This window comes from Brienomyrus brachyistius, chromosome 17, assembly GCF_023856365.1.
Source record: "Brienomyrus brachyistius isolate T26 chromosome 17, BBRACH_0.4, whole genome shotgun sequence".
NCBI lineage: Eukaryota > Metazoa > Chordata > Actinopteri > Osteoglossiformes > Mormyridae > Brienomyrus > Brienomyrus brachyistius.
The window spans coordinates 4,620,264-4,648,238 of NC_064549.1; the positions used below are offsets into that span (position 1 = coordinate 4,620,264).

Below are 27,975 nucleotides of genomic sequence, written 5' to 3' on the forward strand. Positions count from 1 at the left end.
ACGCAGACGGCTGACAGCCACTCAGGGATCCATCCAAACGCTTCCCTTTGAAGTCGGATAAGCACAAGTGCGTGGGAGGATGTTCCACCCGAATGACCGCGGAGCAAGCTCCACCCCCAGGAAGAAACATCTCAGAAGTGAAGGTGACACCGATCTGCAGGAGTCGACGGCGAGTCTATGAGGTTGTAGGAGAAACAGAACAGTAATGGGGGGAAAAGGAACTTTAATGATTTGTGGCTGGGAGTTACAGTATGACTTTTACAGTGACGGAACACATTCCGTGAGGAAGACTTCAGAGCGATACGTGTTTAAATGGCTAGTGAATGAGGAGCTGGCAGATCAATCAATCAATAAATCAATCAAATAACCAGCATCTCAAAAGAAGCCATTGGGCCCAACTGTAGGACTGTTACATCATAACTCAGTGATACTGATAACTCAGCCAAATATCACGCCTGGACTGTATGTCCATCTCAGATTACAGCAAATACATGTATGTATATATGTATATACAAATATATATATATATATAAAATACTTATCAAAGTTAGATATTATCTATACAAAATGCAGGTCTCAAACGACAAGAGAAAGAATGCAAGATCCTTGGGGAAACAGGCTATCTGTCTGGGGCCAAATAGGAGGTCTTTCTGGGGGCAAAGAAATGGTCTGTCTGGGGGTAGAAAGGCAATCTCTCTGGAGGGAAAAGGCAGTCTTTCTGGGGGTAAAAAGGCAGTCTGTCTGGGGGTAAAAAGGCAGTCTGTCTGGGGGTAAAAAGGCAGTCTGTCTGGGAGGAAACAGGTGATCTGTCTGGAGGAATAAGCAAACATTTCAGAAAGGATTTTAAATATGAAATAAAATCTGATACTGAATAAGTGAAGAAAAATCTTGCATCAGCTCCCCCAGTACCTGCCATGTCCCTGTCAGCCCCGGTGAGCGAAACCAGTGGTCTGCTCTGAAACGGTCACGTTGGGGACCATGAGAGACAGCACACATACTGATTAATGCTGGAGGGGCCCTGAGCTGGTCCTGGCACCGAGGGGAACACACAGGGTGTGAGGTTAAACACCAGAAAGGAAAAGAACGTGAAAAAGAGCATTAATATCACACATCCTAAGACATCCACAGAAGATACAGTAAACAGAACAGGCAGGATTAAGGCCAGGAGTCATATCCACCAATATCTGAATAAACCTGACCACTCGCTGTTCCCCATCAATTCCAGTAAAACCAGTACTCCGAGTTCTGAGTCCCCACCTGCTCTCTCTTCCCTCCCCCCCCCAACCAGCTGATTAGTTGCGTTTTATTCGTCAGTTGCGATTTCGCCTCTCTCTGGTCTTCCCAACTGGGTGACTGGCGCGCAGGAGTGAGGAAGAATAGCCAATGGTCTCCACTTTTCTTGCCTGTTCCATGGGCAGGAGGGACAGGTCACTGAGGATATCCTGCCCGGATCCAGGTTCCACCGTACTCTCTGCACGAACATATTGGGCGGAAAGAGGTTGTGAGGAAGGAGGAAACCGATTGCACCTTTGACTTAATACCAGGCTTCTTCAGAAACACAACCCAAGTGAAACCTAAGTGAACTCTCAGAAAACATGGGTGGTGTGTTAACATTTGCTCCTAACAGTGGCGGGAACCTGAGCCTTAACGCACCTCGGGGGACGATGTTCTCCAGGATAATAACTCGCTCCGCCAGGATCTTCAAGGCCTCCCTTAATTGCTGTATAGCTTCACTCTGCAAAGAGCCACACTGTCACTTATCCCCTCCGACCAAGGCTGCTCTGACCAATCACAGGCCTTCCCCAGTTTCAAGCCATTCACATCATGAAGAGCTGGGTTTCTTAGCATTTCCATGTTTGCTCACGACTGTGGGCTTGGTGCTTGCGCCTCCGTCTTTCCTCACCTCCACTATGCTCTGTCCTGGCTCACCCTTGGGCCCTGGAGCACCCTGGTGATGCAAACACACAGACACTCTGTTGTGGAATAACTAAAAAGGTTCCAGAAATATTCCTGTTTTGTTTTCCGGTGTCCAGAATGATGCTGTCACACATGGAACTGTCGTGAAGTCCGACAGAACTGCCTCTCACCACTTACCGGCAGGCCCTGCTCACCAACCAGTCCAGGGGGTCCCTGGCAGGGGTAAAACAGCAAATCAGGGCCGATCGAGTGACTGCTGTTCGACAGGAAGCTAGAGTCCTGTACTTAAATGGCGTTAGCCATGATGTTGAAGGGTTACGTTTTCATGATTATGTTTCTGTTTACTAACAATTATTTACCAGGTTTCCCTCATCTAAGGATATTCAGGTTAGGCTCCAATTTACATTTGATTGAGATCTGGAATCCTCGAAGACTTTAAGTGCCAGTTCATTTGGAAGGAAACTAATCAAGACTGTTCTGAACAAGAGGACTGGGCTCACCATGGACCCTGGGTCTCCTTTGGGTCCCGGGTGGCCAGGTTTGCCCAAATAGCCTTCCTTGCCCTGAAACACATGCACACAAATGAAAGACACACACACACACTCACACACACAATTTGGTCTACCTATCTAAATGGAGACCGTCCATTTATTTCTATGGGAATCCCAATCACAACACCCTTAACTTCTACCCATCCCTAACCTTAACCATAAGTAACCAACCTGAATACTTTTGGCATTTTTAATTTTTTTACTGCATTCACAGATTTTTATAAAACTGAGGTTATCCAAATGGGGACCTGAAGTGACCCAAAAAGGTTTCAGGTTTTACCGCACTTTGGGGACAATTTGGTCCTCAAATGTGATCTATGCAAACCCACACACACACACACACACACACACACACGCACGCACGCACGCACGCACACAGGCGTGTAATTGTATCTTTTTGGGGACCGCTCATTCGTTTCTATGGAAAAAATGCTAATGCTAACTATGACCACCTTAACCCCTACCCAGCACTAACCATGCCCATAAGTAAACAAACAAAGGAAACTGGTCCCCATAAGTTAAAAAATTGACTCCCCACAACGCAAGGTATACCTGGACCACACACACACATACACACAAGGAAAAAAACTGCATTTCTCTATCACACACAGCAGCATGTGGCCCAAAGTCCACACAGCATCTCACCACACAGAGAATGTCACCGTACTCACGTCATGTTCAACCGAGCCCAGAATGCCTGGCACTCCAGCGGGTCCCGGGGAGCCTGTGGCATATAACAGATGAGCACAGACCGTTTTCTCAGGTGCTGACAGTGTGTTTTTAGTGTCTGAGTGTTCTTGGGACCAAACGCCACTGCCAGCGGCAGATTCTGCACAGCTGTCCCCAGTTAAGTACAGTGAGTGGATGTGGGCAGTGACCCCAGTAGCCATTAAAGTGTCTGAGGATGTCTCTCATGTGCAGACTGGTTACCTGGGAGCCCAGTGGGACCTGGAGGCCCAGGAGGACCGGGGGGTCCAGGGGGGCCATGCAAAGGAGGAGCATCTTCATCTTTCAAAACAAAAGGAAAAAGGAAAGCAAGAGGAACGTGGTAAATGTCTGTGGGAAAGTGGCACACGTACAGCGTGCACATGATACCGTAACTTAGGAGAAAAACCACCAAGTGGTTTGTCTTACAGGGCTCTTTGGTCTCCTGTTACTTCACACAATTTTCACACCCCGGTTGCCCCCCAAGGGCAACACGACTCAAGTTATCTTGTCTTATGATCTTAATGAAAGATGAGAAACGTCCTTCGGTTTTTAAATGATTAAAACCTAACAAAAACTTTGGAAAAAAAAAAAACACAAAATGCAGCATTTAATGGGACCCATGCTCCTTTACTGGGGCCACTGGTTTTTCTGGGATGGCTGATTTGCTGCTCCAATGATGGAGGCCCGAGAACAGTGCTTTCCCATGACCCAGGAACCAAGCACCTGTCGACTGCCCTCCTCCTCCTTCTCTGCTGAGGTGGGATGGGGGGGGGGGGGCAACACGCACCTGCAAATTACCCAGCTGTCCACATAAATGGGAGCACAGAGATCCCTCTGGATCTCATTTCTGGAGCTCCGGCAGTCAGCGTGAAGTAGCCTGACACCATGGGGATTCATTTAAAAGGCTTTGTTTTTTTCTAAAAGTCTTTTGGCCCGAGAGCCAATCTTTGCTTTCCAAAATCAGGCTGCAGTGCTGACAGGTTACAAATTGGGTCTGATTTACAGCAGGCCGACTGCGGCCCAAGACCAGTCCTCAACAAAGGCGGCTTCAAATTAAACGCAGCTTGCGAGACGAGTTGCCAGAGGCGGGGTCTGCTGCCCTCTAGTGTTCCAACAATGAAACACAATCATGGCTGTCAACCTTAAAATGCCCAAACTGAGCACATTTAAAAGTTAAACAAAAAAAAGATTGTTGTTTAATTCAAGCCCAAAATATTGTTCAAGTAGCATCAGACGTTCCTTTAAATGTCATTTATCTACACAGAAATACTTAATGATTACAAAGGATAAACACATTACTAAATGTAACTGCACACAGGAATTGCACACTGGCCTAAGAAAACAAAGTCATGTAGCAGGTCTTGCAGCAAAGTTATAAGCAGGCAGAGGTGCATGGTTCAGGTCCAGAGAGTAAAAATCCAGACCACGATTTTGTTTCAACCAACCAGTTGCGTACTCTGTCACTATGACTCTTTATGCTCATATGGTTGGTTGAAACAAAATCTTGGTCTGGATTTGTACTCTCTGGACCTGAACTATCCACCTCTGCAAACAGGCACATTATTACTGGTACAGTTCTGAAGGTACAACCGTGACCTGGTCTGGGGAAAGCGAGAGCAATCTTTGGGCCGTCGGCTTTGCCAGGGCCGGTCTGGCATCCGCCATGCGACCCTAGCAATGCCACCTTCTCTTCCGCTTCCGTGTAAAGTCGCACTGCACATGGTTGATGACTGAATCACATGGTGTATGTCTGAAGGGGGTGGGGGTACTGACCGAACATATCTCCTCTGACAGGAGAGCGAGCCAACGGCCCGGGGAGGCCTGGGGGTCCTGGCGGCCCGGATTCTCCTGGGTATCCTTGGTCTCCTTTTGGCCCTGTGAAAATGACGGCAACCAATCATATCTCCTCTGGCAGGAAACAAAACGATATGATTTGGAGAGATGCTGTGAGATTTGGGCTAAGATGTTAAAGACCTTGGAGGGAGGTGGGGGGGAGGGACTCACCTGGGTTGCCTACTGGGCCAGGCAGTCCTGCGGGGCCCATTTCTCCTTTGGGTCCTGGGAAGCCAATTGACCCAGGGTTTCCTTGAGGTCCAGGTGGACCTGGGGGGCCTCTGGGTCCTGAAGTATATAGTGTGGTTACAAGGGAGGGTCAGGAGGTGCACCGGTATGGGGCCTGATTACATCAGAACAGGACAGAAGGGAGGGGAACTTCCAGAATGATGTTAGCCCTGGGTACCAGCTCACCTGGCAGGTGGGGCCCCTGGGGGCCACTAGGGGTGGGGTGAGGTCTATCCACTTCGTTCTCGGTTGACACCTCAGGAAGGCCGTTAACAGATGGAGGAGGTTTAGTGCTCTCCAGCTGTTTTATCTGGAGGCGAAAGCAGCGGAAGACAGGTGAGAGAGCGCCCCCTCGTGATGGCAGAAATATGGGTTGTCAAAGGTGTTGTCAAAGGTGTTACTTCAAAGGTGTTAATTCAGCCTGTAAAGAAAGGATCACACACACACACAATGACACACAGCTACACACACACACAATCTGATGGGGATGCTTTTTCACTCAGATGGTATGGGGGAAGCTTCTGGGCTGGGAGGCTCTGTCTAAGACCTCAGCAATCATGGAGCACTGCCTCCAGTGGCCTGGAGGGCCATCTGCACTTGCCTTGGACTCGATGTGGGTCAGTCTGTCCGTCATGTTGGTGTAGTTGGTGCAATTCAAGCACTCTGAGGAGATGAAACAGAGAGAGACACTCTTAGACCCACGACCATCTCAAGCCTCGGACTCACAGATACATGCACAGTGGTCAGAAAACCCATCACGATAACAGAGCAGCATTTTAAACCGGCATGAGGGAGGTACAACAGGCAGATCAGCCAGCCGTGTTTCCTACAGCCTCCTCCCCCCTGTGCCAGCTTTTCAGGGGGTCAGAGGGTTCCTAGCAGAAAGGCAGGATGTTAGAGGTACCAAGATAAGGAGGGGGGGGGGCATATCACACTGGATCCCCTCCAAGCTCCAGCCTTGATGACAATCCTCAGGCCTGTGTGTCTGTGGCAGCCCCAAACCCCCTAGCTTCGAAAAAACAAGCCAGGCCCCTCGGGGCACCATGAGCACCGCAGTGGCTTCTGGGTAACAGAAAGCACACTGCCCCCCCCCCTCTCCTGGGCTTGTTTTCTGTCTGCTCACTGGCAAATCCCAGCATGTGCCCAGACAGCAGGAACACACAATGGACCCAGCTCAGGGCCCACCACAAACACCCTTCCCCCCGACACCATGGTACCACAGTCCAGTGTGCCAATTCCCAGTGCTTCCATTTCAACTAATCATGTACCACCCTGTGGTCCCACATCTTCCTAATTACTGGAGCCGGCAGCGGCAGGGGGCCCGTCGAGGGGGTTGTCAGTGCCTTCAGTTATATCCTTATCCTCCAAGAGAGAGAGGATGTCGCGTGCCCTTTAAACAAGTGGCAGTCTGCCCCGATGGCGCCCCCTCGCAGCAGGAAGATGGGAGGAAGCCGACAGGGTCCTAATAACGGGGTCGGGCCCTGAGCAGTAGACTGTCACTGCAGGTAAATCCACCGTCAGAGATCTTTATGATGCAGTTTGGGGCCTGAGGCTGATTACAAGTTGCCTGAGTGCCCAGTTCACTCCCCCCGCCCCTCCATGCACACAGGTAAGTGTTACTGGCTGACAGACTGCCCTCAAACTCAGCAGGTTCATAAACACCTGACCAGAGAGTGGTCTACATCAGCTCATCTGCCCCAGGGGGGAGGATTAAATCGAGAGCCAGGCAGGGGGTATGATAGAGAGAAGCCACATGGGGACGAAAAGGCACTATCTGCCCCCACCCCCGTGTATCTGACAGGGATGTTAATTATAAAAAAACAAAATGACAGCTATCAGTATCACTGTTACCTGGAGCTGAGGTCATGGGGGTGCGAGAGACCCCCAGAGCTCAGCTAACGGAGCTCGACCGGGTCCGCAAATCAGAAAAAGCCGTAAAGATTCTAAATTGCTTAAGAAAGAGGCGTCCAGTACTCACACAAACAAATCATTTACGGGAGCCAGAGGACTTCAGAATGCTGTGCATGAAGACTCACAGCACCAGATATTCACCGCATGTTTATCCTGAACCTGCCTTTATGGGAACAGAATCGCTTCCATGAAGATAATGAGCCTCCATGGTTCAGCAGCTTTTCAGCCATCGTCCTGGGGGGGGGGGGGGGGGGGGGGGTTCTACGTCTCCCCACCTCCCAGCAAACCGAAGATTAAAGGGGATGGTAATAGTGCACTGCGTGATCTCAGCGGTACACTCATTATTTGTTTCCAGCTGTATCTAGGTAATGTACTGTTAGGACTGAACCACAGAACCACCCCTGAGGTGCAGAACTTTCCGGGGCAGAATTAGAGAAGATGAAGTTAATAAATGACATCATCACCCACCATAACAACCCCCCCCTTCCGTCTCCTTCACACACACACACACACACACACACACACACACACACACACACACACACACACACACACACACACACACACACACACACACGGGACAGCTCAGGTCAATTACCCAAGATGCCCAGTCTAACATTGCCGTGGACTGACCTCCCCAGGAAAAGCAGAGTGAGAAGCATGCCCCCTAGAGGCCAGAGACGGAGTGTGTCGGAACTGGAATAGGGGATTCTCTGTGTGATGCCTTTGCACATCAATTCTTTTCATTAAGTATCTGGACACTTTAAAGCAGCTTATGAAAGAGTGAATTTCTGGGGTTCTGATCCTTCCGAAGGGACTTTCTCTTAAGACACACATGCAAGTCATGGTACAGCAGCTGTACAGCGTCTCTATATTCTATATAATTCAAGAATGTTTAGGCCTCTTTCAGAAGATAGAGATTCTAGTCCAGGATAAGGAACCATGGCAGGAAACGTCTGCTAAAGCAATCTGCCGTTTCCTCACAATGTCTGAGGGGAGTTTCTAACACGGCCTTTGTTAAGGTTTCCACAGAGGATAAGAACAATTCAACATACACAAATGAAACTCCCTATTACCCGAACTAACACAGCCAGAACAGCCAGTATGACGGTTCTATGCTCCTATCCTGTCTCCCGTAGGTCAAAGTCAAGGTCAAGATGGTGAGGGACAGTTAGAGGAGGATCCAGAAACATACTCTGTAGGGACACAGACATACTCTGTAGGGACACACACATACTCCTTATGGATATTGTAGGGCTGTCAAATGATCGTTTTTAAAAATTGTGATTAATAATACTGCCTCGTGCCCATTGCTTCCGGGATAGGCTTCAGACCCCCCGCGAACCAGTAGGATAAGCGGTTTGGAAAATGGATGGATGGATGATTAATAATAATAACTGATACTTTATTGATCCCCGTGGGGAAATTGTCTTTACGCTGCCCTCAACTTGCTCTTTTTTTTTTTTGTAGAGTAAGTTGTCTGTGAAGGGCTGCCATCCGTAGCGGCGCACAGGGAGCTGAGGGTTAAGAGCCTCGCTCAAGGACCCGCAGATGTGCTGCGGCTGGATTTGAACCAGCGACCTTCTGATCGCAGGCGCACAGGCTTAGCTCACAGAGCCACACGCCTGTATCAAAACACCCGATTAATTGCATGGGCCATCTTCTTGTAATACCATCCATCTTGGGTCAAATGCTTCAAAGCGGCTACGACATAAACACATTTCACTCCACGATGTCCAGCAACAGATTCTTTTATCGCAGTTTCTCTCCCTAAATCTGAAACCTATTTGGTGAATGGCTCTAAAAGCAGAAGCTTGACATCCACTGAAAGTCCACTTACCTGGAAAGACCCTCATTTTAAGACATTTGATCTCCAACCTCCCGCGACCCAGTAGGATAAGCGGATTGGAAAATGGATGGATGGATGGATGTACTAACAAAAACAATACAAGAAGGAACTAGAGTTACTTGCAGGGCATGCTGGTACCTGCACACCTCACTGGCACTTGGCTACTCACTTTGCATATAGACATACTCGTAAAGAATACAGGCATCCTCTTTCTTGTGTTTCTTGTGATCCTTTTTGAAACAGACAAACTCTTTATGGACATGAACCTTTTCATTGGAAAGGCTTGCACATGTTTTCGGTGGTTAAATGCAGGTATTTTCCAATACCCTGCAACCCTGTGTCCTACCATACCAGCCGTCCCAGGTCTGGTAAATCCAGCCCTAGTCAGATTTATTCTTTCGGTAGAGCCTCCCGGACAGCTGCTTGCGGGACAGGCCAGCCGGGAGCAGTAAGAGACAGGAACCATTTTTTGGAAGTAAGAGGAAAGACCTAACAGCTGGAGTTAAACAGCTGGCACCTGGAAGGGGTACCGGAGATTCGGGGCTCGGGTCAGCCCAGCCCGCTGGCTGGGGCGTTCCAGACCCCACTGGTGCTTCTGCTAAGAGGTGACTCTGACCAACAAGAGACACAGGCTCTATAATAACTAAGGAAGTGTGTAGTTTGGGGAACGCCCAGGGCATCTTGGGAAACAGCACTTGCAATTTAAAGGGGAGGATCTGATCCTGAGCCAGTGTTATGTGAGCCAAAAATGCAGGCAGGGGGTGTATCCGGGCACCTCTGCCCTCCATCCTGTGAAAACATTCTGCCCTAGGAGGCCGGTGACACCCCCTCTGAAACATGGACACACACACAGGAGGGTCACCCAAACAAAAACAAGCAGGGAGGGGTCCATTTCACCCTGCTGCCTCACCTGCCTCTTTGCTACTCCCGTCATCCTGTGGGACCATGAGGATTAAAAAAAGCCCCTCTCTGTGAATGTTCTCAGGAATTATTTTCCCATTACGTTATTTCACTAATGTTTGTACATCAGCACTCCCCCCTCCCCCACCGAAAAAACAGCCTGGCATGATGATAGCAGTGGTACACAGTAATGTGACCTTTCAAATGATTCTCTTGCATTTCTCCTGTCCTCTCATGCGATAGGAATGCAACTATGCAATGGGCAGTAAGCATCCAAAAGCCAGCTGGGGAGCAAGATCGTGTTAAGGGGTATGTGCGCACGCACACACACACACACACACACACACACACACACATACACACACACACACACACATACACACACACACACACACACACACACAAATGTACACAGACACACACAAACACGCACACACTCATATGGGCACACAGATACATGCATACACACACACACCACGCTCTTCGGTCTGCTGTAAGAAACAGGACAGCGAGGCACAGAGCGCCAATGCTAATTACAGGAAATGCAGGCAAAGTGTGTGAGCCAGTGAGAGAACGAGAGGAGCGGGAACGAGGGCCGGAGATTTGCCTTAAAATGGTCACAGTCGGCATTTTATTTACCACAGCAGAGGCATTTAAGGTTATCAGGCGAAGCTCAGCTGGCGGACCTGAGCCAGACTGTGAGCCACTGTGCACCGCCAACCAGATCCACCTCCAGGTGCCACGGAGAGAGAGAGAGAGAGCAGCAGAAAAGGCACATGTCAGCGTCAGCCAGGCTTTCCTGAGGGTCTCACTGGGGTAGCACCTCCGTGGAGGTTCTGGACCAAAACAGCCCCACAGAACCATCTGGGAGGGAGGACAGTGGCAGCTTTGACACACACATCCTCAGTGTTTGTCGTTTCTCACACACCCTTTCCCTTCAGTTACGTCACACACTTCTGACATCCAAAGCATCTCTTTTGATCACAACCAACATGTTATGTCTAATGCCGACTATGTCTGTTTATCAAATCTGTTCCAGGCCTTGTTGTCATAACTCACGAAACAATAATTACCTCTGCTGATGGTTTTTTCTGCACAGAAAGGCTTGTAGATGGTTTTCATAAGCAGGGATTGGTGGCCGACGCCACGCCGCCTCGCTTAATTAGGAAGCCACACGTTACTATAAATGGAGAGAATTTTATGAAGCGGACTGGTAAGCACACGCTAATGTGCCAGAAGTAATATAGCAGAGCTTTTAAAGTTTAGGGATAAAAGAAATCATTCGTGTTTGATCTTGACTCTAAGCTAAGCATGAAAACGGTCATGAACAGCAAACAGCCAGCGACGTGTCAGACCCGCGCTGTGACAGACCGGATCACCGACAGACCCCCACTGTGACAGACCGGGCCAATGACAGACTAGGTCACCGACAGACCCCTCGCTGTTCCCCTTCCCCTCCTGAGCATGATGACAGTCCTGTTTCATTTTCCCAAAACACCCCCACTTTGTGACAGTACAGGTTCTACACTCAGACCACAAGCAGCAGAACATGCAGCTGTTAGATGGGGGTGGGATGGAGTGTTCAAGGGTCCTGAGATCTGCAGTTTTCATCCCAGTGCCCCCCCCAGCCCCCCCTGCTCAGAGAACAAAGGCTGTAGCGTTCTGCCTGATTATTCAATCTGTCCACAGTCTCGTCTGAGTCCAACGGCTGGTAAATCATGGTACGAAGCCGGCGGTCCGAATGGGTCTATGACCTCACGCTTGGTGACTACAAGAAGGTCCATGAGATCTAACTAAACGTTGTAGCAGAAACGAAAGTGGCTGACCTGCAGGGGGCCCTCTGGCCCAGAGACAGAGGCAGCTTATTAGTACGCCAAGGACGGGAAGCCTCGAGATTTGAGGGAAAAGGTGATGCTGTCTCACACAGCAAGATGCCACGTTTGGCACAAGCCATTGTGAGATACACTGTATGGACAAAAATATTGCGCCTACATCGCATTCAAAATCTATAGGCATTAATATGGAGCTGGTTCCTCTTTGCAGCTATAACAGCTGCCACTCCTCTGGGGAGGCTTTCCACAGGATTTTGGAGTGAGTCTGTGGGAGTTTTTGCCCATTCATCCAGAAGAGCATTTGTAAAATGCTCATTAATGTAACAATTAATGTACATTAAAGCTGTTAAGGGATGTTAGGATGTTAAGGTGTACGTGCATGCTGCTTATGAATGTTCTATGAATGCGTTATGAAGATGCACTGAATGTTCTATGAATGCATTATGAAGGTGCACTGAATGTTCTATGAATGCGTTATGAAGGTGCACTGAATGTTCTATGAATGCGTTATGAAGGTGCACTGAATGTTCTATGAATGCGTTATGAAGGTGCACTGAATGTTCTATGAATGCGTTATGAAGGTGCACTGAATGTTCTATGAATGTATTATGAAGGTGCACTTAAAATAAAGCGTTACCAAATAAACCAAGGCTTGCATGTACAGCTTTTTAGCGTGGTTTGCCCTTTTAATAATCTTCGCTCTGGCGGTGGTGAATTGAGCTCACTGTGGTGCCGGTGGACATGCTGAAGCATGTTCATTGTGCTATTTGTGTATGTTATCAGTCTTTTACAATGTCTGCACGCAGTTTTTGTCTTGTCTGTGCTTTTCTCGCCGTTTTCGTTTGCGATTACCGGAAAACAAAAAAGCTGCCACACCACCGATTTAAGATGGGGGGTGTGTCCTCAGTTTAAAATTCACTCGCCATCTCACGTTCGGTCAAAACCAAAAACTAACGTACGACGACGGTGTGAATACGCAGTGACATCTGACGTCAAGCTGACGTCGTGAAATGAAACATAATGAAACACCAGTTTTCTGCTAAAGTACCGTGAAGTTCTCCTAAAGTAGCGATTCATTTTCCACATCAGCCGGTTTAAATCGTCATACATTTACATCGATTTTTAACAGATTCGTGATTCATCGTTATATGCCTAGAGGTCAGGCACTGATGCTAGACGTGAAGGCCTGGCTCACAATCTCCACTGTGATTCATCCCAAAGGTGTTCGATGGGGTTGAGGTCAGGACTCTGTGAGCCAGTCAAGTTCTTCCACACCAAACTCTCCCAACCATGTCTTTATAGACCTTTATTTGTGCACTAGGGCACAGTCATACTGGAACAGAGGGACCTTCCCCAAACTCTTCCCACAATGTTGGAAGCATATAATCGTCCAAAATCTGTATATGCTGCAGCATTAAGAGTTTCCTTCACTGGAACTAAGTGGCCAAGCGGAACCCTGGAAAAACAACCCCACACCATTATCCCTCCTCCACCAAACTTTACACTTGGCACAATGCAGTCAGGCAAGTCTCCTGACGTCCACCAAACCCAGACTGCCAGACAGAGAAGCATGATTTGTCACTCCACAGAACATCTTTCCAATGCCCCAGAGTCCGGCGGTGGTGAGAATTACACCACTCTGTCTGACGCCTGGAATTGCACTTGGGGATGTGAGGCTTGCATGCAGCTGCTCGGCCATGGAAGCCCATTCCGCGAAGCTCCTAGTTTTTGTGTCTGGGTTAATGCCAGAGTAAGTTTGGAACTCTGCAGTTAGAGTCAACAGAGCGTTGGCGACTTTCACACTATGCGCCTCAGCCCTCAGTGACCCCGCTCTGCTACTTTACATGGTCTGCCACCTCATAGCTCAGTTTCTGTTACTCCTAACTGCTTCCACTTTTCAATGATACCAGTTACAGTTGACCGTGGAAAATCTAATAGGGAAGAAATTTCACAAACTGACTTATTGCACAGGTAAGATCCTATGACGATACCACGCTTGAATTCACTGAGATCTTGTAAACCTAACTGCATGTTTGTAAACCTGACTGCATGGCTACGTGCTGGATATTACGCACCTGTGGCAATGGGTCTGAATGAAACACCAGAACTCAGTGATTAAGAGGCGTGTCCCAGTACTTCATTCCATATAGTGTATCAAATGTGCTAGTGACTTGGTTGTTTTTATATCACATACGTTTTTTATGTCACATACAGTCATCATGGCCATATACCCATTCACAGGATTTTCATCATCATCATCATCATCATCATCAATAATATATGAGGAGTTTAGAAATAGCCTGTAACCCTGACAACTTTGGGACAACTTTCAGGATTCTCTCCCAGACGGATGAAAATAAAATATCACGAATGATTAGGGATTCCTCTCCCTCCATGACTTCCCTGTTGTGTGAGAGAGATAATGGGACCAGGAATAGGCACAGTTATGGGGGAGTCTCTCTGAGCAGGGAATGTACTCCCAGCAGGGAGACAATACCCAGTCAGCACTGACTCAGTTTGGCTCAGTGAACTTTTCCAGCAGGTGGGGGAGGGGGGGGGGCGAGGGTCAGGTGCAGCCCAAACTACTAGACCAGGCACAGGACATCAGCACTGACACTATCCCCACTCTACAGCAGTGCTTCCCAAACCGGTCTACGGGGACCCAGTGACAGCCCACGGTTTTGGAACAAAAACCTGCCTGGTGGAGAGCTGGGGAGGAGCAGAAACATGGACCGGCTGTGGGTCTGCGAGGATCGGGTTAGGAAACACTGCTCCACAGTGCATGATAATCCCTGTCCACACAGGTTTCAAAATCTCCCATAATGTCTCACTGCCACAGCAGAACAGTCTGGGAGAGGACAGCCATCTCCTCCATGGTCACAACAGAGTGCCAGAGACGCAGCGGATCGTAGCCAGCTTACCCTCACTGCAGTTCTCGCCCATGAAGCCAGGACAGCAGCGCCACTCCAGGGCCATCACCTGCCGGTACCCCACATGGTACGTGGGCAGGAGCCGGGGCCTGTAACTGACACAGAAGCCCTTGTTGAAACCAAGGCCGCCACCCTGCTTTTGCGCTCAGGTCTGTCCCGCCAAGAAAAAGCCTTTTTGTTCACTTGATACAAACGAGGACCTTGCCAGCGCGCGCTTCGCCCCCGACGCATGCATTTGGCTTAAACCTCGGTGGTGACTCCGGAACCGGGATTCCTCACTGCGGCAGACATGTGGCTGTGCTCAGGCTTGGCCACCAAAAGGAGAGACTGAGAGACCGATCCTTCCTATCTGCCTGCTCCTGATCGTACATATTTTCCTTGCGTTTATAAATCTGCTTATTTTGCGTGTTCAGGCATTGCTTAAGAAGATGCCCATCTTCACCCAATAACTGGAGACACGTTCTCCTAGACCAGGGGTGGCCAATCTTATCCGCAAAGGGCCGGTGTGTATGCAGGTTTTTGGGATCACCTTTTACGTCAGCTGTTCACACTCCAGGTGTGAGGACTCTTCAGCCCATCAGTCCTCTAATTAGTAATCTAATTAGGGAGTCGCAGCGAAAACCTGCACACACAGCAGCCCTTTCTGGGTAATATTAACCACGCCTGTCCTAGACCAAACAGTGTTATCTACTACCTCAGATATGGAGAACAAGAGAGTGGAAATTTGTGATTGGTAAACTAACAGGGGTGGGGGGGGGGAGGGGGTTCAAACAAACCCGTAAATCTTCAATAACGTGCCCACGCCCATCATTACCAGAGGCGGTGTGACTAGAAAGACTGGCGAACATTAGCATCTGCATCCCGTCGTAGGACAGACCTTTCGCTCAGAGAGTTTACAGTCCATCAGCAACATGGCAGCCCTCGGGTGTGGCTCGTGTAGCTCTGCTCTGTTGTCTAACTGCCATGCATCATTCCAGAGGTCAACCACAGCAGTTTCTTCCAGCAACCGAATCCCAGCTGTGTTTGCTTGTCAACCATCATCGTCTAACAGATGGTATTTAAAGAAAAGAACTTTATGTACCCTATAAACATATTACTGCCTTGTGGAGTTTTCCCCAAAGCTTTTTATGAACAGAATTCAATTAGAGGGTTATCTCTCTCCTTATAGACACTGTGGATCGGTATCCATTGTTGTTCGGTAATGCTGTCATAAATAAGCACCAGGATTGGGCCAAGAGATATTTGCATGCCGGGAAAAATGTTATATGTTTTACTAATTATACCCATTTCTGTGGGCTCTTAAATAAGATAACCAAAAATTACAGCACCCCAAAATGAAAAAGGTCCCCTGAGATCAGCGGGTGTTATTGCATAGCAGAGCAGATGTGTGTATGCATGTGCGTCTGTTTTTTTAATGAACGACAACAACATACACAGCTCACCACATCCACCGCTGAATTTCTATATACTACCGAAGCCCTTGGCTAAACGCTAGGGTTGTGTTACCCTCGCCATGAAGTGGCCGTCCTTAACTTTAGTGTTTCAACGTACCTGTTGTGCACTTGGCAGGACACGGTCTTCAGCACGGTGTACTGGCACCAGTTTCTAAAGGGGAAGGCAAATGAGGGACAGCTCTGCTCACAGCCCTCTCACTTCTTCCAAAAAGGCACGTCCCATACAGCAATGGGATTTACTGAAGATTTACAGAGAACGCTTTCTCGGGAGAATGCTGTCATTGTCTGTAGGCTAACTAACCACGGTCACACATGGCTCTCTGACAATAGACTGAAAATAAGATAATTTCAATACTTTTACGAATGTTTTTGTGAATGTTAAAAGAGAAAAAAACACTTTATACAACGGACACGACACTTACCTTTAAAAGCCTTAATTTAGGCTAATGGTCGCAGAAACATATAGCCTGCAATGTAGTTCGTTTTCATTGTTATAAATCGTCACCAGAAGCCCTAAGGTGGCAGCAGCTGAACATACATTATTTTTCAAAAAGTGGTAATAACACCTGGGATTATAGGCTATGGTTCGACTGTCTCCCTTCTGTTATACAGAAAGTCCAAATAAGCATATCGTCTGGTTCTGAAGACGGAAGCCAGAGTTGGGATCGATAAATGCAGCTAATGAAAACCCCCAATATCCGAGGCTTAGTGACAAATGCAGGCGGCTTTTTGGTCTGCCGCTTGGGACCCGGGATATCTCCTGACACAAGACCGAAAACACGTGCATTGTGGATAAGTGGAATGGTTCCCGATCAGGAAACTACGAGAAAAATATGCAACATACGATGACTAATGTGCCAGGGAAAGTCTTTTAAACCCTGTGTAAATACCAGGAGGCGGCAGTAGGTATATCCCGTCGCATCTTTTGACAGCCAGCCTGGACTTCACTACGCACCAAGAGGTATACTGGTGCATCTTATTTCTTAGCAAATGCCACAGGTCCAGTAGTGAATAAAAAAAAATGTTCAGACAGCAGAAACGCACTGGAGACCACCTCACACCTACCTGGACTATGGTCTTACCTGTGGTGTGAGCTGCCACCTGGGGGGGTAGCGCATCGCTCCGACGGGATGTATTTTACCGCCGACCCAGGGAACTTGTAAACGAACCTGGTCCCACTTGACAGACTTGGGGAGAGCATCCAGATGCAGATGATGAATGGCAGCAGTGCCATGACGGTTACGGCAACGATGGGCGCTTAGAGAGAATGGAGCTTAGAGAGAGCCCCTAAAGGCTGTGCAGACTGAGGCTCTCCTGTCCGCAACCGGCAACGTCGCTGCTCTGGTCTGCACCACTACTTTCACTATAGCGTATTATGTTACTGGTATATGCGCCAGTGGTGTCTCCCCCCAGCCCCCGCTGAAGGAATTATATATATATATATATATATATATATATATATATATATATATATATATATATATATATATATATATATATATATATATATATATATATATATATATATATATTAAAAAAAAGTTTCGCAGCTGTGCACGTTGCGGTACTAGGAAGGCAGCAGAAAACCAACCAGGGAGGGGGACCTCGGGAGGAGACGTCAACACCCATCTTAACTAAAATGAACGTCTCAATTAAACTAAAAATTATTTTAAACACATTAAGTAATTAAAAACAGTTCCACTGTGTTCCTAAAATTATGGTACCCTGATTAAAATGTTTCTGGTTCTACCAGGACAAATAACATATCGATCATATCGAGTAAATTTACTGATTCAAGTCAACATTACAAATGCGCCTTGACACAATCACCTGCGATTGTGCATACAAGAATTAGAACGTTTCTTACTTTTTTTGGGTAGGGGCGTTTATGAGCATTTGAGCTGGACGACTCCCTTTACAGCCACCAGCCCAGTGCGCGGTCTCTTTTCAGTGACAGACTTCCTCCATAAGGATACCGTCTGTCATTACACATTTCAACCACACGAGGTCACCATATTGCAAGAGGCGATGCGGGAACGGAAAACGTGACTCCTTTAGGTTTCCTTTCTAAGTTGTATTACCTGGTAAAAATGGCACTGGGCTCGCGTGATACACATACAATGGCAAACCGTTTTGTAACAACTTCTCTCAGAATATCAGTAGTGAGCTTTTCATTCATTTGCAGAGAGACCAGACATTTCCAGAAATGAAAACACAACAATTTAAGAGTATCAGTTTAATATCTGAGGAAAAAAACTGAAGTAAAAGCTGTTGTACAATAGGCATGTTAACGTTGCATCTTACAAGCGTCATGCTTCAAACTTTAACCAACTACAACAGGAAAAAGTAAAAGCCCCCCCCCCACCCTCGGTCTCTGTCCCCCACACCACTGCAGCCCTGAAAGCGGTTACACAGTAGATGCACATCAACGTCAGACAGGTTAGGAGTGAACAAATGGGATTAAACAGCTGAAAGGTACGAACACCCCCCACCCACCCCCCCACCACAAAAAAAAAAAACCCGCTCTGGGACACAAACAGCCTCAATATGGCCGGTCTCGTCTTTCTTCTCTGTAATCACCTCTGAAAAAGACAAAATAAACCGTCTCTGAGGTGCTAATGAATGCAGGTAGTGAGCCCCCTAGTGACCAAAGCCTTAAGGGGATGAGATCAGTACAGACACATTTTCCCTTGGGGACTGTTTCAGCACATGGCCAGTACAATAATCACCACTTGTACATCGCTGTGCATATATGATGCTGATTCAGTTGATATAACTTGTATGCAGCCACCTTAAGCAATGCATTTTTTAAATTTTTTTTTACTCGTTTGGTACTGGAGCATTAAAAATGACTATAATTCACATCTCTGCCACCTACCTGCCCCCCATCTTGAAGCCACCTCCACGGTCACCCCCACGGAAGCCCCCGCGGCCTCTGAACCCGCCACGGTCGCCTCCAAAGCCGCCCCGACCTCCACGCTCTGCAAAAGAAATACGTTTTCCCAACGAGCACGGCCCATCACAACACGGAAGGCCGAAGACGCACGGAAGACGGCTCCCGTACCTCCGAAGCTGTCCGCCGGCTTAGGAGTGCTACACTTGTTGCACTCAAACCGTCGGGCGAAGTTCAGGTTGCCACAAGAGCTGTGGGGGGGGGGGGGCAAAGAGCGGATTCTCTTAGTGTTTTAACTCAGATGGCACGTAACCTACACAGATACACATACATTACCTGTTTGGACAAAGCCAGTCTCCACCCCTCATATCAAACCCTCCAAAGCCTGCACGAGCACCTCGGTAACCTGAAAACAGAACCATTAGGACGGGGCAGCATCTGTTAGCAGGGCTTCACTCTCCAAAGCAGCAGTTCAAAAACACACAGAGACACACAAACACACACCTCCACGGCCTCCTCTGCCCCCACCCCGGGGTGAGAATTCTGCCCTGCGGGTAGCGAAAGACACCTTGATCGGCCGCCCCTTGAATTCCTTCCCTGTAAAGAAAAATTGCTAGTTTAATACTACGAACACAGGATGTTTCCGAAGAACAGCGGCCTATTGGGAAGGGGGGTCGGCGCTTACCGTCAAACCAATCGATAGCAGCCTTGGCAGAGGGTGGATCATCAAATGAGACCGTGGCTTCCCCTTTGAGCTGGCCCGTGGCCTTATCGGTGTATAGGTTAATCATGGGCTGCCCCGTCTTCTTGTTTACCTGTGGAAGAGACATGCGTCAAGCACGCTAGGAGCCAGAGGAAGATAGGAGACCACAGACCAAGTAGCAGCAAAGCAGCGGACATCTTGCCTTTATGATGCCAATCTGCTTAAAGAAGTCCCCAACTTCTTGGGTGGTGACATCCTCTCCAAGACCCTGGACGAAGATAGTGTTGTTGTCCGAGTTGTCCTCGTCCCCCCCTGGTGGACAGGAGAGATATCAATCACACCTTTAAGGCCCGGGGGGAATGTGGGGGTGGGGTTAGGGGAGGCTTTAACAGGAACCTACCAGAATCGTTTTTTTGTCCATAATCTCTGGTCCCTGAAAAACATCAAAAAGGACAGAGAGGACGGCATAAAACATCTGTAGAAAGGGACAAAAACACATGACTACAGAGCTCACTACCTTTGAGCTAGACAGCTCTGACTGGGCTTGACGACAAGGTGCTCGTGAATCGGCACCCTGAGTTTCCTACGGGATCAGCCGACCCTTGTGCCATCAGCACTATTTGAGAACAGTCTACTGAGAAACCACCAGCTTGCTTGTGGGCTACGGCAAGTTCCCCTTCACACAATGTTCACTTCCTTTCTGGGGCAAAAAGCTGCCACTTTCAACATGCAATAAAATACCACCGTGGAAGATTTTAATGTTTTACATGTAAACAGGGGAGAAAATTACGGCATGTCAAAACGAGGACCCTAGGACAGTAGGAGTGGTTTATGTATGGACACAAGGACAAACTGTGGCTTTTGGAGTCCTGTTCTTTGCCAAAAGACTTTTTTTTTTTCCATGGAAACGGTTCTGATACTTGTCACTTACCACCGTAATTTTGGAAGCCACCACGGTCACCACCTCTGTAGAGGAAAAATCGAAGAAATGATGCCTTCCTTTGTCACACCGAACCCAGTGCTCCCATTTCCAGATTTGTTTTGGGGAGTTTTTTTTTGTTTTGGGGAGTTTTTTTTTGTTTTATACCAGTTTACACCATGAGACTTTCCCCATTTGCATTGGCCAATCCTTGGGCCAATCCTTGAGGGGTAAATGACCAATGAGATTTCAGGTTGTCAACCCAAATAATCCCACAGGCCAATGGCCGATCAGTAACACAATGTTACATTTTTACCTGACTTTCAAATCGACCAACCAGAGGTTACCTTGGTTTTTACTGCATTGAAAAGGTTTTTCTAGATAGCAGCATCACCCAACACAATGTCATGACATTTTCTTCCAATTTGAGAGATTAAATTGAGCTCCAACAGAAGAGGTCCAAGTTTAATTGCATTCACTTTGAAACCTGTGGTATAAAACGTAGACCAAGTTAAGAGAGAAAAAACACAGAACTCCATGACAGACACTGGTGTATGAACTGCAGATGATGTCAGTTACTCTGAAGCTTGTGGAAAAATTCAAAATTTTCCCCCAGGAAAGTTTTACCCAAGGGCGGAAACCCAAACAGTGTGAATTCGCAGAGCGGGGGACATAACAGGGTGGAGAAAACACCCCCCCCTCCCTCCTCATCTGCCAGGTCAACGATCATACCTTCCTGCTTGCGGTCACTGATATGCTGAAAAGTCACAAGCAGGAGACTCACAGGCCTGCCTGGGCAAGGAAGCATACTGTTTTCACAAAGCGTACCGTTACTATTGCCAGTTATTCCAGTACATTCTGCCCCAGAGCCACTGGAGAGGCACTAAACAGTCTGCAGCGGTCATACCCCTCCCGAGCTCCGCTTTCTAAGGCAACATCGGCAGCCAACTCACCCTGGGGAGGGAGCATCACCAAAACAACATGGTGCAACATGAGATTACCCAGCAGAGAACAAATCCTGCATGGTTTTACTGCTGTAAAACAGTCCTGGTCTCAAACAGCAAACGACGCCACCTAGTGGGCGAACCTGATATGGATTGTCAGGCTCCGCAGGCCTGAGAGAGCGAGTGGGCCCAGTTTAATCCAACACCCCCTACACGTAGCTTCGAGTTTGAGCAACTGAGAAACAGAGTCACCTTCTCTAAACAGATATGACCACCACCCACCCTGGCGCTCATTTTAAGACCACCGTAAGACTTTGCCACCGTAAGACTTTGCCACCGTAAGAGACACACATACCCCTACATCATCCTTGGAGGGTCCCAGGCGATTCAGCCATCAGTCAAGTCACAGTGGCACTCAGACACAGCAACCCGACTGCGGGATGAGGCTAGAGTAACAGTGAATGAATCTTGGTCATGTGACTGGCCCAGTGGCCAGTGTCCCAGCGGCCTGATACCCCATAACTGCACCTTTCACAAAAAGTATTACAATTTCTTTAAATAATTCATATCACACCTCCACCAAGAAGCAGAGGGACAGCCCCCCCCCCTCCCCAATTCACAAGTTGAAGCTCCGGCACATGAGAAAACCCCCAAAGTCCATCCCCATCCACTTCCACCCTCCGACAGCAGCGAACCAGGACACAGCACAGCTTAGAGGAACCTCAGACATGAAACACGAAGAGCAAAACCCCTTCCTACAAATCACCATTAAGACTCAATTCACATGCTGACCTGGGTCTCAGACAAAAGTTTTTTCAAGATTTTTGTTTTTGTGGAGGGGGGGGGGGGGGGGAGTGCAGTAACACACAGGTATGACACTAGCACCATTTGGACGACGCACAGCAGAGGTGTCGAACACACGGACCTGCTTCCGGATGGCGCCGTGTGGGTGCGTGGGTGGCATGGAGGAAGAGCAGGAGGGGACCTCAGAGGGCCGGGAACGCGCACTTACCTCATACCGGGTGGGGGGCCACCTCTTCCGTCACGATCGTATCCCCCACGCCCTCTGCCTCGGTACCCCCTCAGACCTGTCATCGCCTCCCCCATATCTTCTCATGCCCTGACCACCATCATCATCATCATCATCATCTGCAGGAAGAAGGCAGGCTATCAGGAGCAGCCAGGATTACTTAAGGGTCAGATTAGCTTGCATGTTCAGCTTTTTCAAACCCTGTCCTCGGGGAGCTCCAAACAGAAGAACAATAAATATTAAAACACAATAATAACAATGGCACTATCGATCCCTGTGGGGAAATTCCCCTTTTGCCTACACCATCTTGCTCTCCATGACACACAGACACATATGTAGCTGAGAGTAAGTTGGCTGTGAAGGGCAGCCACTTGCAGCGATGCCCATGGAGCAGGGTGTGATGGGCCCGGCTCAAAGGCCCAAAGGTCCGTGACTATCCCGCCAGGCTTGAACCTTCCAATCGGAGGCTTAGCCCGCTGAGCTACACGTTTGCCCTTTTGTAAAACACCATAAGCATAAATCAAGCGTAAAAACGGCAAGGCACTGTACAATTGTTGCGTCGTCCAAAATCCCCCTGTTGCTTGCCGGCGTAGGGCTGCTGGCTGTAGGACCCCTGCTGGCCGAAGCCTTGAGGCCGCTGCTGGGGCTGTGGATAGGCTGTCGGCTGCGGCTGCGCATAGGACGCCGGCTGCGGCTGGGGATAGGCTGTCGGCTGCGGCTGCGCATAGGACGCCGGCTGCTGTGGAGGTGGCTGTCCATAGGCCTGCGGTTGCGGCTGCTGCTGTCCATACGACGAGGATCTCTCTCTGTACCTTCAAGATACAAGATGACGCGTGTCGGCCAATAACATTGGCTCAAAAATGACCAATGGGGCGACTTAACGCAATGCCATGGAATTAGCTGCCCAATACCTATACAGGTCAGGCAGACTAGTGTAACTATTGACCAGTAATCGCTTTTTAGGGAGCCACCCAGTAGGGGGCACAAGCGAGAAGAACATCTTACCCTCCGGATGTGTCTGAGCCTTGCTGGCCGTAGCCGTCATAGCCGGTCTGAGACTGCTGTCCATAGGATCCAGCATAGGCTTGGGTGTTTTGTCCGTAGTTCTCTGTTTGGGAACAGAGGTTAACCAAGACGAGTTCTCTCAACCTTTCCATCCACAAGGCTTGACTATGCATCATTTATCCTGTTGCCGTACCCCTTGATAAACCTCGCCAGCCTGGGGGGAGGGGGCCCACATTGCACATAGTCGATTCGCTAACGTCCGCATTAAAACACCAACATGGATGCTTCTGACGAGCGTTGAGGTCGTTTGCAAACCCCACAAACTATTTACAAGGTAGTAAAACTGGACATCAATGTAAATGTCTGCATGTGAGTGTAGGCCTGCCTCGAATCGGAAATCTCACACCAGCCAGCTAACCGAAGTTGGCAGCCCTGTGAGCTGGCTCTGCGAATTAGTAAAACAGAGAAACGGACTCAAACTTCACTGCTGTGGTACGTGTGGTGACTGGCTGTCTAATGTAACATTTCACGAATAGCTCATAAAGATCGGAGGAAAAACATGCTCAGAGACAAACCCGCGAAGCGGTTGGCATTTGTATTGTTTTTCATTGTCGCATGGTATATATATAGAAAAAAGCTTGATAAATCAAAAGTGTGGTTCCACAGGGTTCCAGGCTGCAACGATTTAGTCGCATTTTGCTACAATTTTTGAAGACAGTGCAACAAAATTTTATGACTGGCCGCACAAGGGCGACTTGCATATAGTTCCCCCATAGAGTGGCGGACCACATTGTTGTATATCATGTGAAACACCTGGAGACAGGAGTGACGTGCATATGTATGCATGTGTGTGTGAGCGAGATCATTGGAACTCGGTCTGACTCAGTTCCTCAGCGGCATTAATGAGGCAGTGCTTACAGTGATAAATTTGCCGACTGCTTGACCACAAGCACCAGCACCAACATATACATTATGTAGAAGTGCAGAAAAGACAGTAGATGGTATTATTTTTGGACCCTAATAAGATTGAATACCTTAACCTGTGAATCGTGCCAGTGCACCAGGATAACATCGTCTTTTATTCAGTTGAAAAGGAAAGATCGATCTGCCGGCCAGATTTATTGATACACGTCACAGGTCATACAAGTAAAATCCGTTCTCTCACGTCTCACGAACTGACATGCATTTCAAGTAGTTCACACGCTCACCGAAGTAAGACGTAATGCCCAGCAAGGTGTCCCGATAAATAGAATTAATTGACAAGGTGCAGGCATAAGGAGTGGAGTTTACTGCCATGTTCATAGATGTTCTGATCGAGTTAGAGTTAATAGCCATCTACCAGCCAATCAGAAAATAGCACTGGTCGCGTGTGATCCCGCTGCAAACATGTTATTACATGAATGCACACATACAGAGTACAGACAAGCGGTAACTTGAAGAGCAGGATCCAATGAATGCAGTAGGCAGGGCTGTAGAGTGTCACGCATTGACCGTGAGTCAGATGCAATCTCACTCCAAACATTTGATGAAACTTGAGAGCCCCAGTAAAACATAAATAAAAGGCTGTGTCCCATTATGATCGTAAGTGATCCCCCAGTAGCTAACCAATAATTAACAAGATGACTTATTCAAATAAAAGATTAGCGCTGTGATGTTTAATGTATTCTTGTTGTTGCTGAAATAGATTTACAAACATACTGGTACTGAACAAAAATGTTGTTCGGGAACCGGTATTAAAATCAAGGTATCGTTCTGGTACTGGTAGGGAAATGCTGAACTGTTGGTCACATGTGACCAGAGAACTATGAATGTTTCCGTGTCTGCAAACGCAGAGTGGATATGCGAGTGTTGCATGTGTACGGAGATGTGTGAACCAGCCTTAAGAGTCTCGCTCTGCCAATGTATGGCCTCAGCATGATGGCTGAGCCAGTTAAGCACCATAGGAGTAGGATCCATATGGGTTGTATTACCTCACAATATACAAAACCTTGTCAATTCTATGACGCTATAAAGGTCAGACTCTACAAAAACAAGTAAAGGACTGCTGTTTTGGGGGCGTGTCATGTATTAGACTTCCACTATTGCTCAAAAGACTGCATTTCAAGATGTGACCATAGAAGATACCACGTCAAAGAAGCGATCACTTACCAGACGGTGCGTAGCTGCCATAGCTCTGAACACCATGCGATGATCCATCACTCCCTTGACCGTAGCCCTACGCAGCAAAAGCACAGCACAAGATTTTTATTCGGCCAACTCCCGACTCCGGCCTGATCGGTTACGGTCCGATACTAAGATCGAAAGCACGTACCTGCGCACTCTGCTGATAGCCCTGGGGAGGAGGCGCGCCGTAAGATGCATAACTTCAAGAAGAAAACATTAAAATGTTTAGATTACAGCCACATGTAAGATTTCTGTAGTTAGCAGCATAGCGCCGATGCCGACTTTGAGCGCCAGGCCGCCCCCCCACAAAGCCCGCTAGTCATTGTGTCGTGACAGGAGTACATCCTCTGGCTTAGTATACGTGAAGCATCTCGGTAATACCATACATATCAACTCAGTCTGTGACCGTACCTTTGCTGTGGAGCGCCAGGCTGACCGTAACCAGATTCTGCGGAAAGAGGAAATCGGTCAGGGAGACATACTGGGTGTAGTTTATCAGACGGTTCTGCCACTTTAAGGGAACCTGGGCATGAATATGTGCCCGCGATAGATGACAAATGCGATCAAGAAACCGTGAACGCCAGCGAAGGTCCACCTCTCGATTACCCCAAAACGAAGAATGCGGCGCACAAAACGCGCCACCATGCGCCGGCGTGGTCTGAGGCCTAGCACGCCTTCAAACATGGTGGACAAATACGACCCAGCACCAAACTACATATTCTTAAGCAAGATGATCACTATCGGCAACTAGAGATATGAGTCTATTAGTGCCAGGTTGATCATGCGATGGGCAGGGGGGCACTGAAATCTACAGACCGCGCGCCGGCCCATAAAACACCGGGTAACCCCACCATTCGCCGCAAGGGCGCTTAAATTCAAATTCGTACGCATCTCACGAAAGTTCAATGTACAAATAAAGACCGATATGATATTGAATCACAAAAACTTACCAGAAGCCATTTTGCAGCTCGTAATAAAACCACTACTCCACCTTTTAAACTATTTCACGTTAAAAACCCGACACCATGAAGGCGCCCAATGCGGATCTTATGAACTCCGACCTTCCGGTTGAAACTACCAACTTCCGGCTATGATGCGTTCCTTACCACTGCGATTGCGCTGTACGTCGTGTTATGGGCAGGGTCGAAGAATACGTAAACGCAGTGTATGCAATGGTGTAATTCGCATTTATTCTCGGTTTTGGTGTGGCGATTCGGTGAAGCTCCATTGTTAGTCTTCTAGGCTTTGTTGTACTGAAGTCCCCCTATTTCTTATATGGAACATTCTAGATACTTCCGGTTAGGGTCACGTGGGAACATGTCGTCTTCACACCAGTCAGTACATGTCGAATAATGTCGAGTTGCGTTTACGTTCCAGGTCCATAGTAATGAATATACACTGATAGGGAGATGCCTAAAAGTGGACGTAGGACGTTAGCCTGTATCGTTTAGTGTAACAGGTGCAGAAGAATGTGCAGCGCTGCCAGCCGTACCCTAACCCACTGTCCATATCTAACTTGTATTACAGTATGCATGTACATATTGAAAAGATCAGGGGGTCAAGCTTACCTGGGGCTTGGCTTTTTTTTTTTAAGGAAGATTGGCATCGGGGCTAAAATGCAAATACAAAAAAATGATGCATAAATGAATGTATATGTGAAGGATGCTAAAATAAGCATATATGATAGATGCAGTACTTGTACTGTGCTATTTCATTACATTAAAAAAACTTACTGTACTGTGCAAAAATTACAATAAAATATTAAAAATATATACACTAACATTTCTCTGCACCGTCTTTTCTCAGCTCCCACTGTTTGCTACCACGTGCATTGATTTCGCCGTGCAATCTACACCTTATTGTCACTAAATTTAAGCGCGCCATGGCTCCCAAAAGAATGGAACCTGCTGAGGAATCCAGGAAGAGACACTAGCATCGACTTGGAAAAGAATCTGAACATGATAAAGCAGCATGAAGGTAGAAAATATGTTAGCGCCATGGCACATCATTTTTGCTTTTCACATTCCACCACAACCACCATCCTGAAAAATAAAGAGGGAATAAAAAAAAAAGCTGTTAAAGGACGTGCCTCCATGAAGGCGACAGTATTGACTAAACAGAGGAAAGGCCTGATATTGGACACGGAAAAGCTCCTTGCAACGTGGATAGAAGACCAGGCCCGAAAGCAAATCCCCCAAGTACTGT

General features: G+C 47.9%; 2 protein-coding genes across 4 annotated transcripts; both read right to left on the minus strand.

The window, feature by feature from the left end:
- Nucleotides 1-206: 206 nt before the first annotated feature.
- On the minus strand, nt 207-18,609 carry LOC125711434 (collagen alpha-1(XXVI) chain-like). 3 transcript variants are annotated; one of them, XM_048980314.1, is made up of 15 exons: nt 17,981-18,609; nt 17,196-17,370; nt 16,211-16,264; nt 14,651-14,754; nt 5,839-5,900; nt 5,424-5,547; nt 5,181-5,297; nt 4,950-5,051; nt 3,399-3,476; nt 3,140-3,192; nt 2,418-2,480; nt 2,095-2,130; nt 1,904-1,948; nt 1,654-1,735; nt 207-1,471 (listed from the first exon to the last, which is right to left on the minus strand). In XM_048980314.1, exons 2-15 carry the CDS (start codon nt 17,345-17,347, stop codon nt 1,311-1,313), a joined length of 1,233 nt encoding a protein of 410 aa, XP_048836271.1. In that variant the 5' UTR covers nt 17,348-17,370; nt 17,981-18,609; the 3' UTR covers nt 207-1,310. The 3 variants fall into 3 exon arrangements, with proteins under 3 accessions (XP_048836271.1, XP_048836270.1, XP_048836272.1); XM_048980313.1 differs by lacking the exon at nt 17,981-18,609 and having other exon boundaries at nt 17,196-17,523; XM_048980315.1 differs by lacking the exons at nt 16,211-16,264; nt 17,981-18,609 and having other exon boundaries at nt 17,196-17,524.
- LOC125712001 (RNA-binding protein FUS-like) lies at nt 18,610-26,876 on the minus strand. Its single transcript, XM_048981573.1, is given in 17 exon segments — nt 18,610-18,695; nt 18,992-19,094; nt 19,178-19,257; nt 19,343-19,412; nt 19,511-19,603; nt 19,692-19,821; nt 19,912-20,021; nt 20,110-20,142; nt 20,641-20,675; nt 22,585-22,652; nt 22,654-22,721; nt 23,152-23,414; nt 23,608-23,710; nt 25,756-25,822; nt 25,919-25,970; nt 26,182-26,218; nt 26,721-26,876. Coding segments are annotated over 17 exon segments (1,362 nt in total). The 5' UTR covers nt 26,731-26,876; the 3' UTR covers nt 18,610-18,655.
- Between the last annotated feature and the right edge of the window lie 1,099 nt (nt 26,877-27,975).

Coding starts and splice junctions, on each gene's coding strand:
- LOC125711434 (XM_048980314.1), bottom strand. CDS start 17,347: ATGGCACTGCTGCCATTCATCATCTGCATCTGGATGCTCTCCCCAAGT. Junction 5,298..5,423: donor CCAGGGGCCCCACCTGCCAG/GTGAGCTGGTAC, acceptor TATATACTTCAG/GACCCAGAGGCCCCCCAGGT. Junction 3,477..4,949: donor TGTCAGAGGAGATATGTTCG/GTCAGTACCCCC, acceptor TTGTTTTGAAAG/ATGAAGATGCTCCTCCTTTG.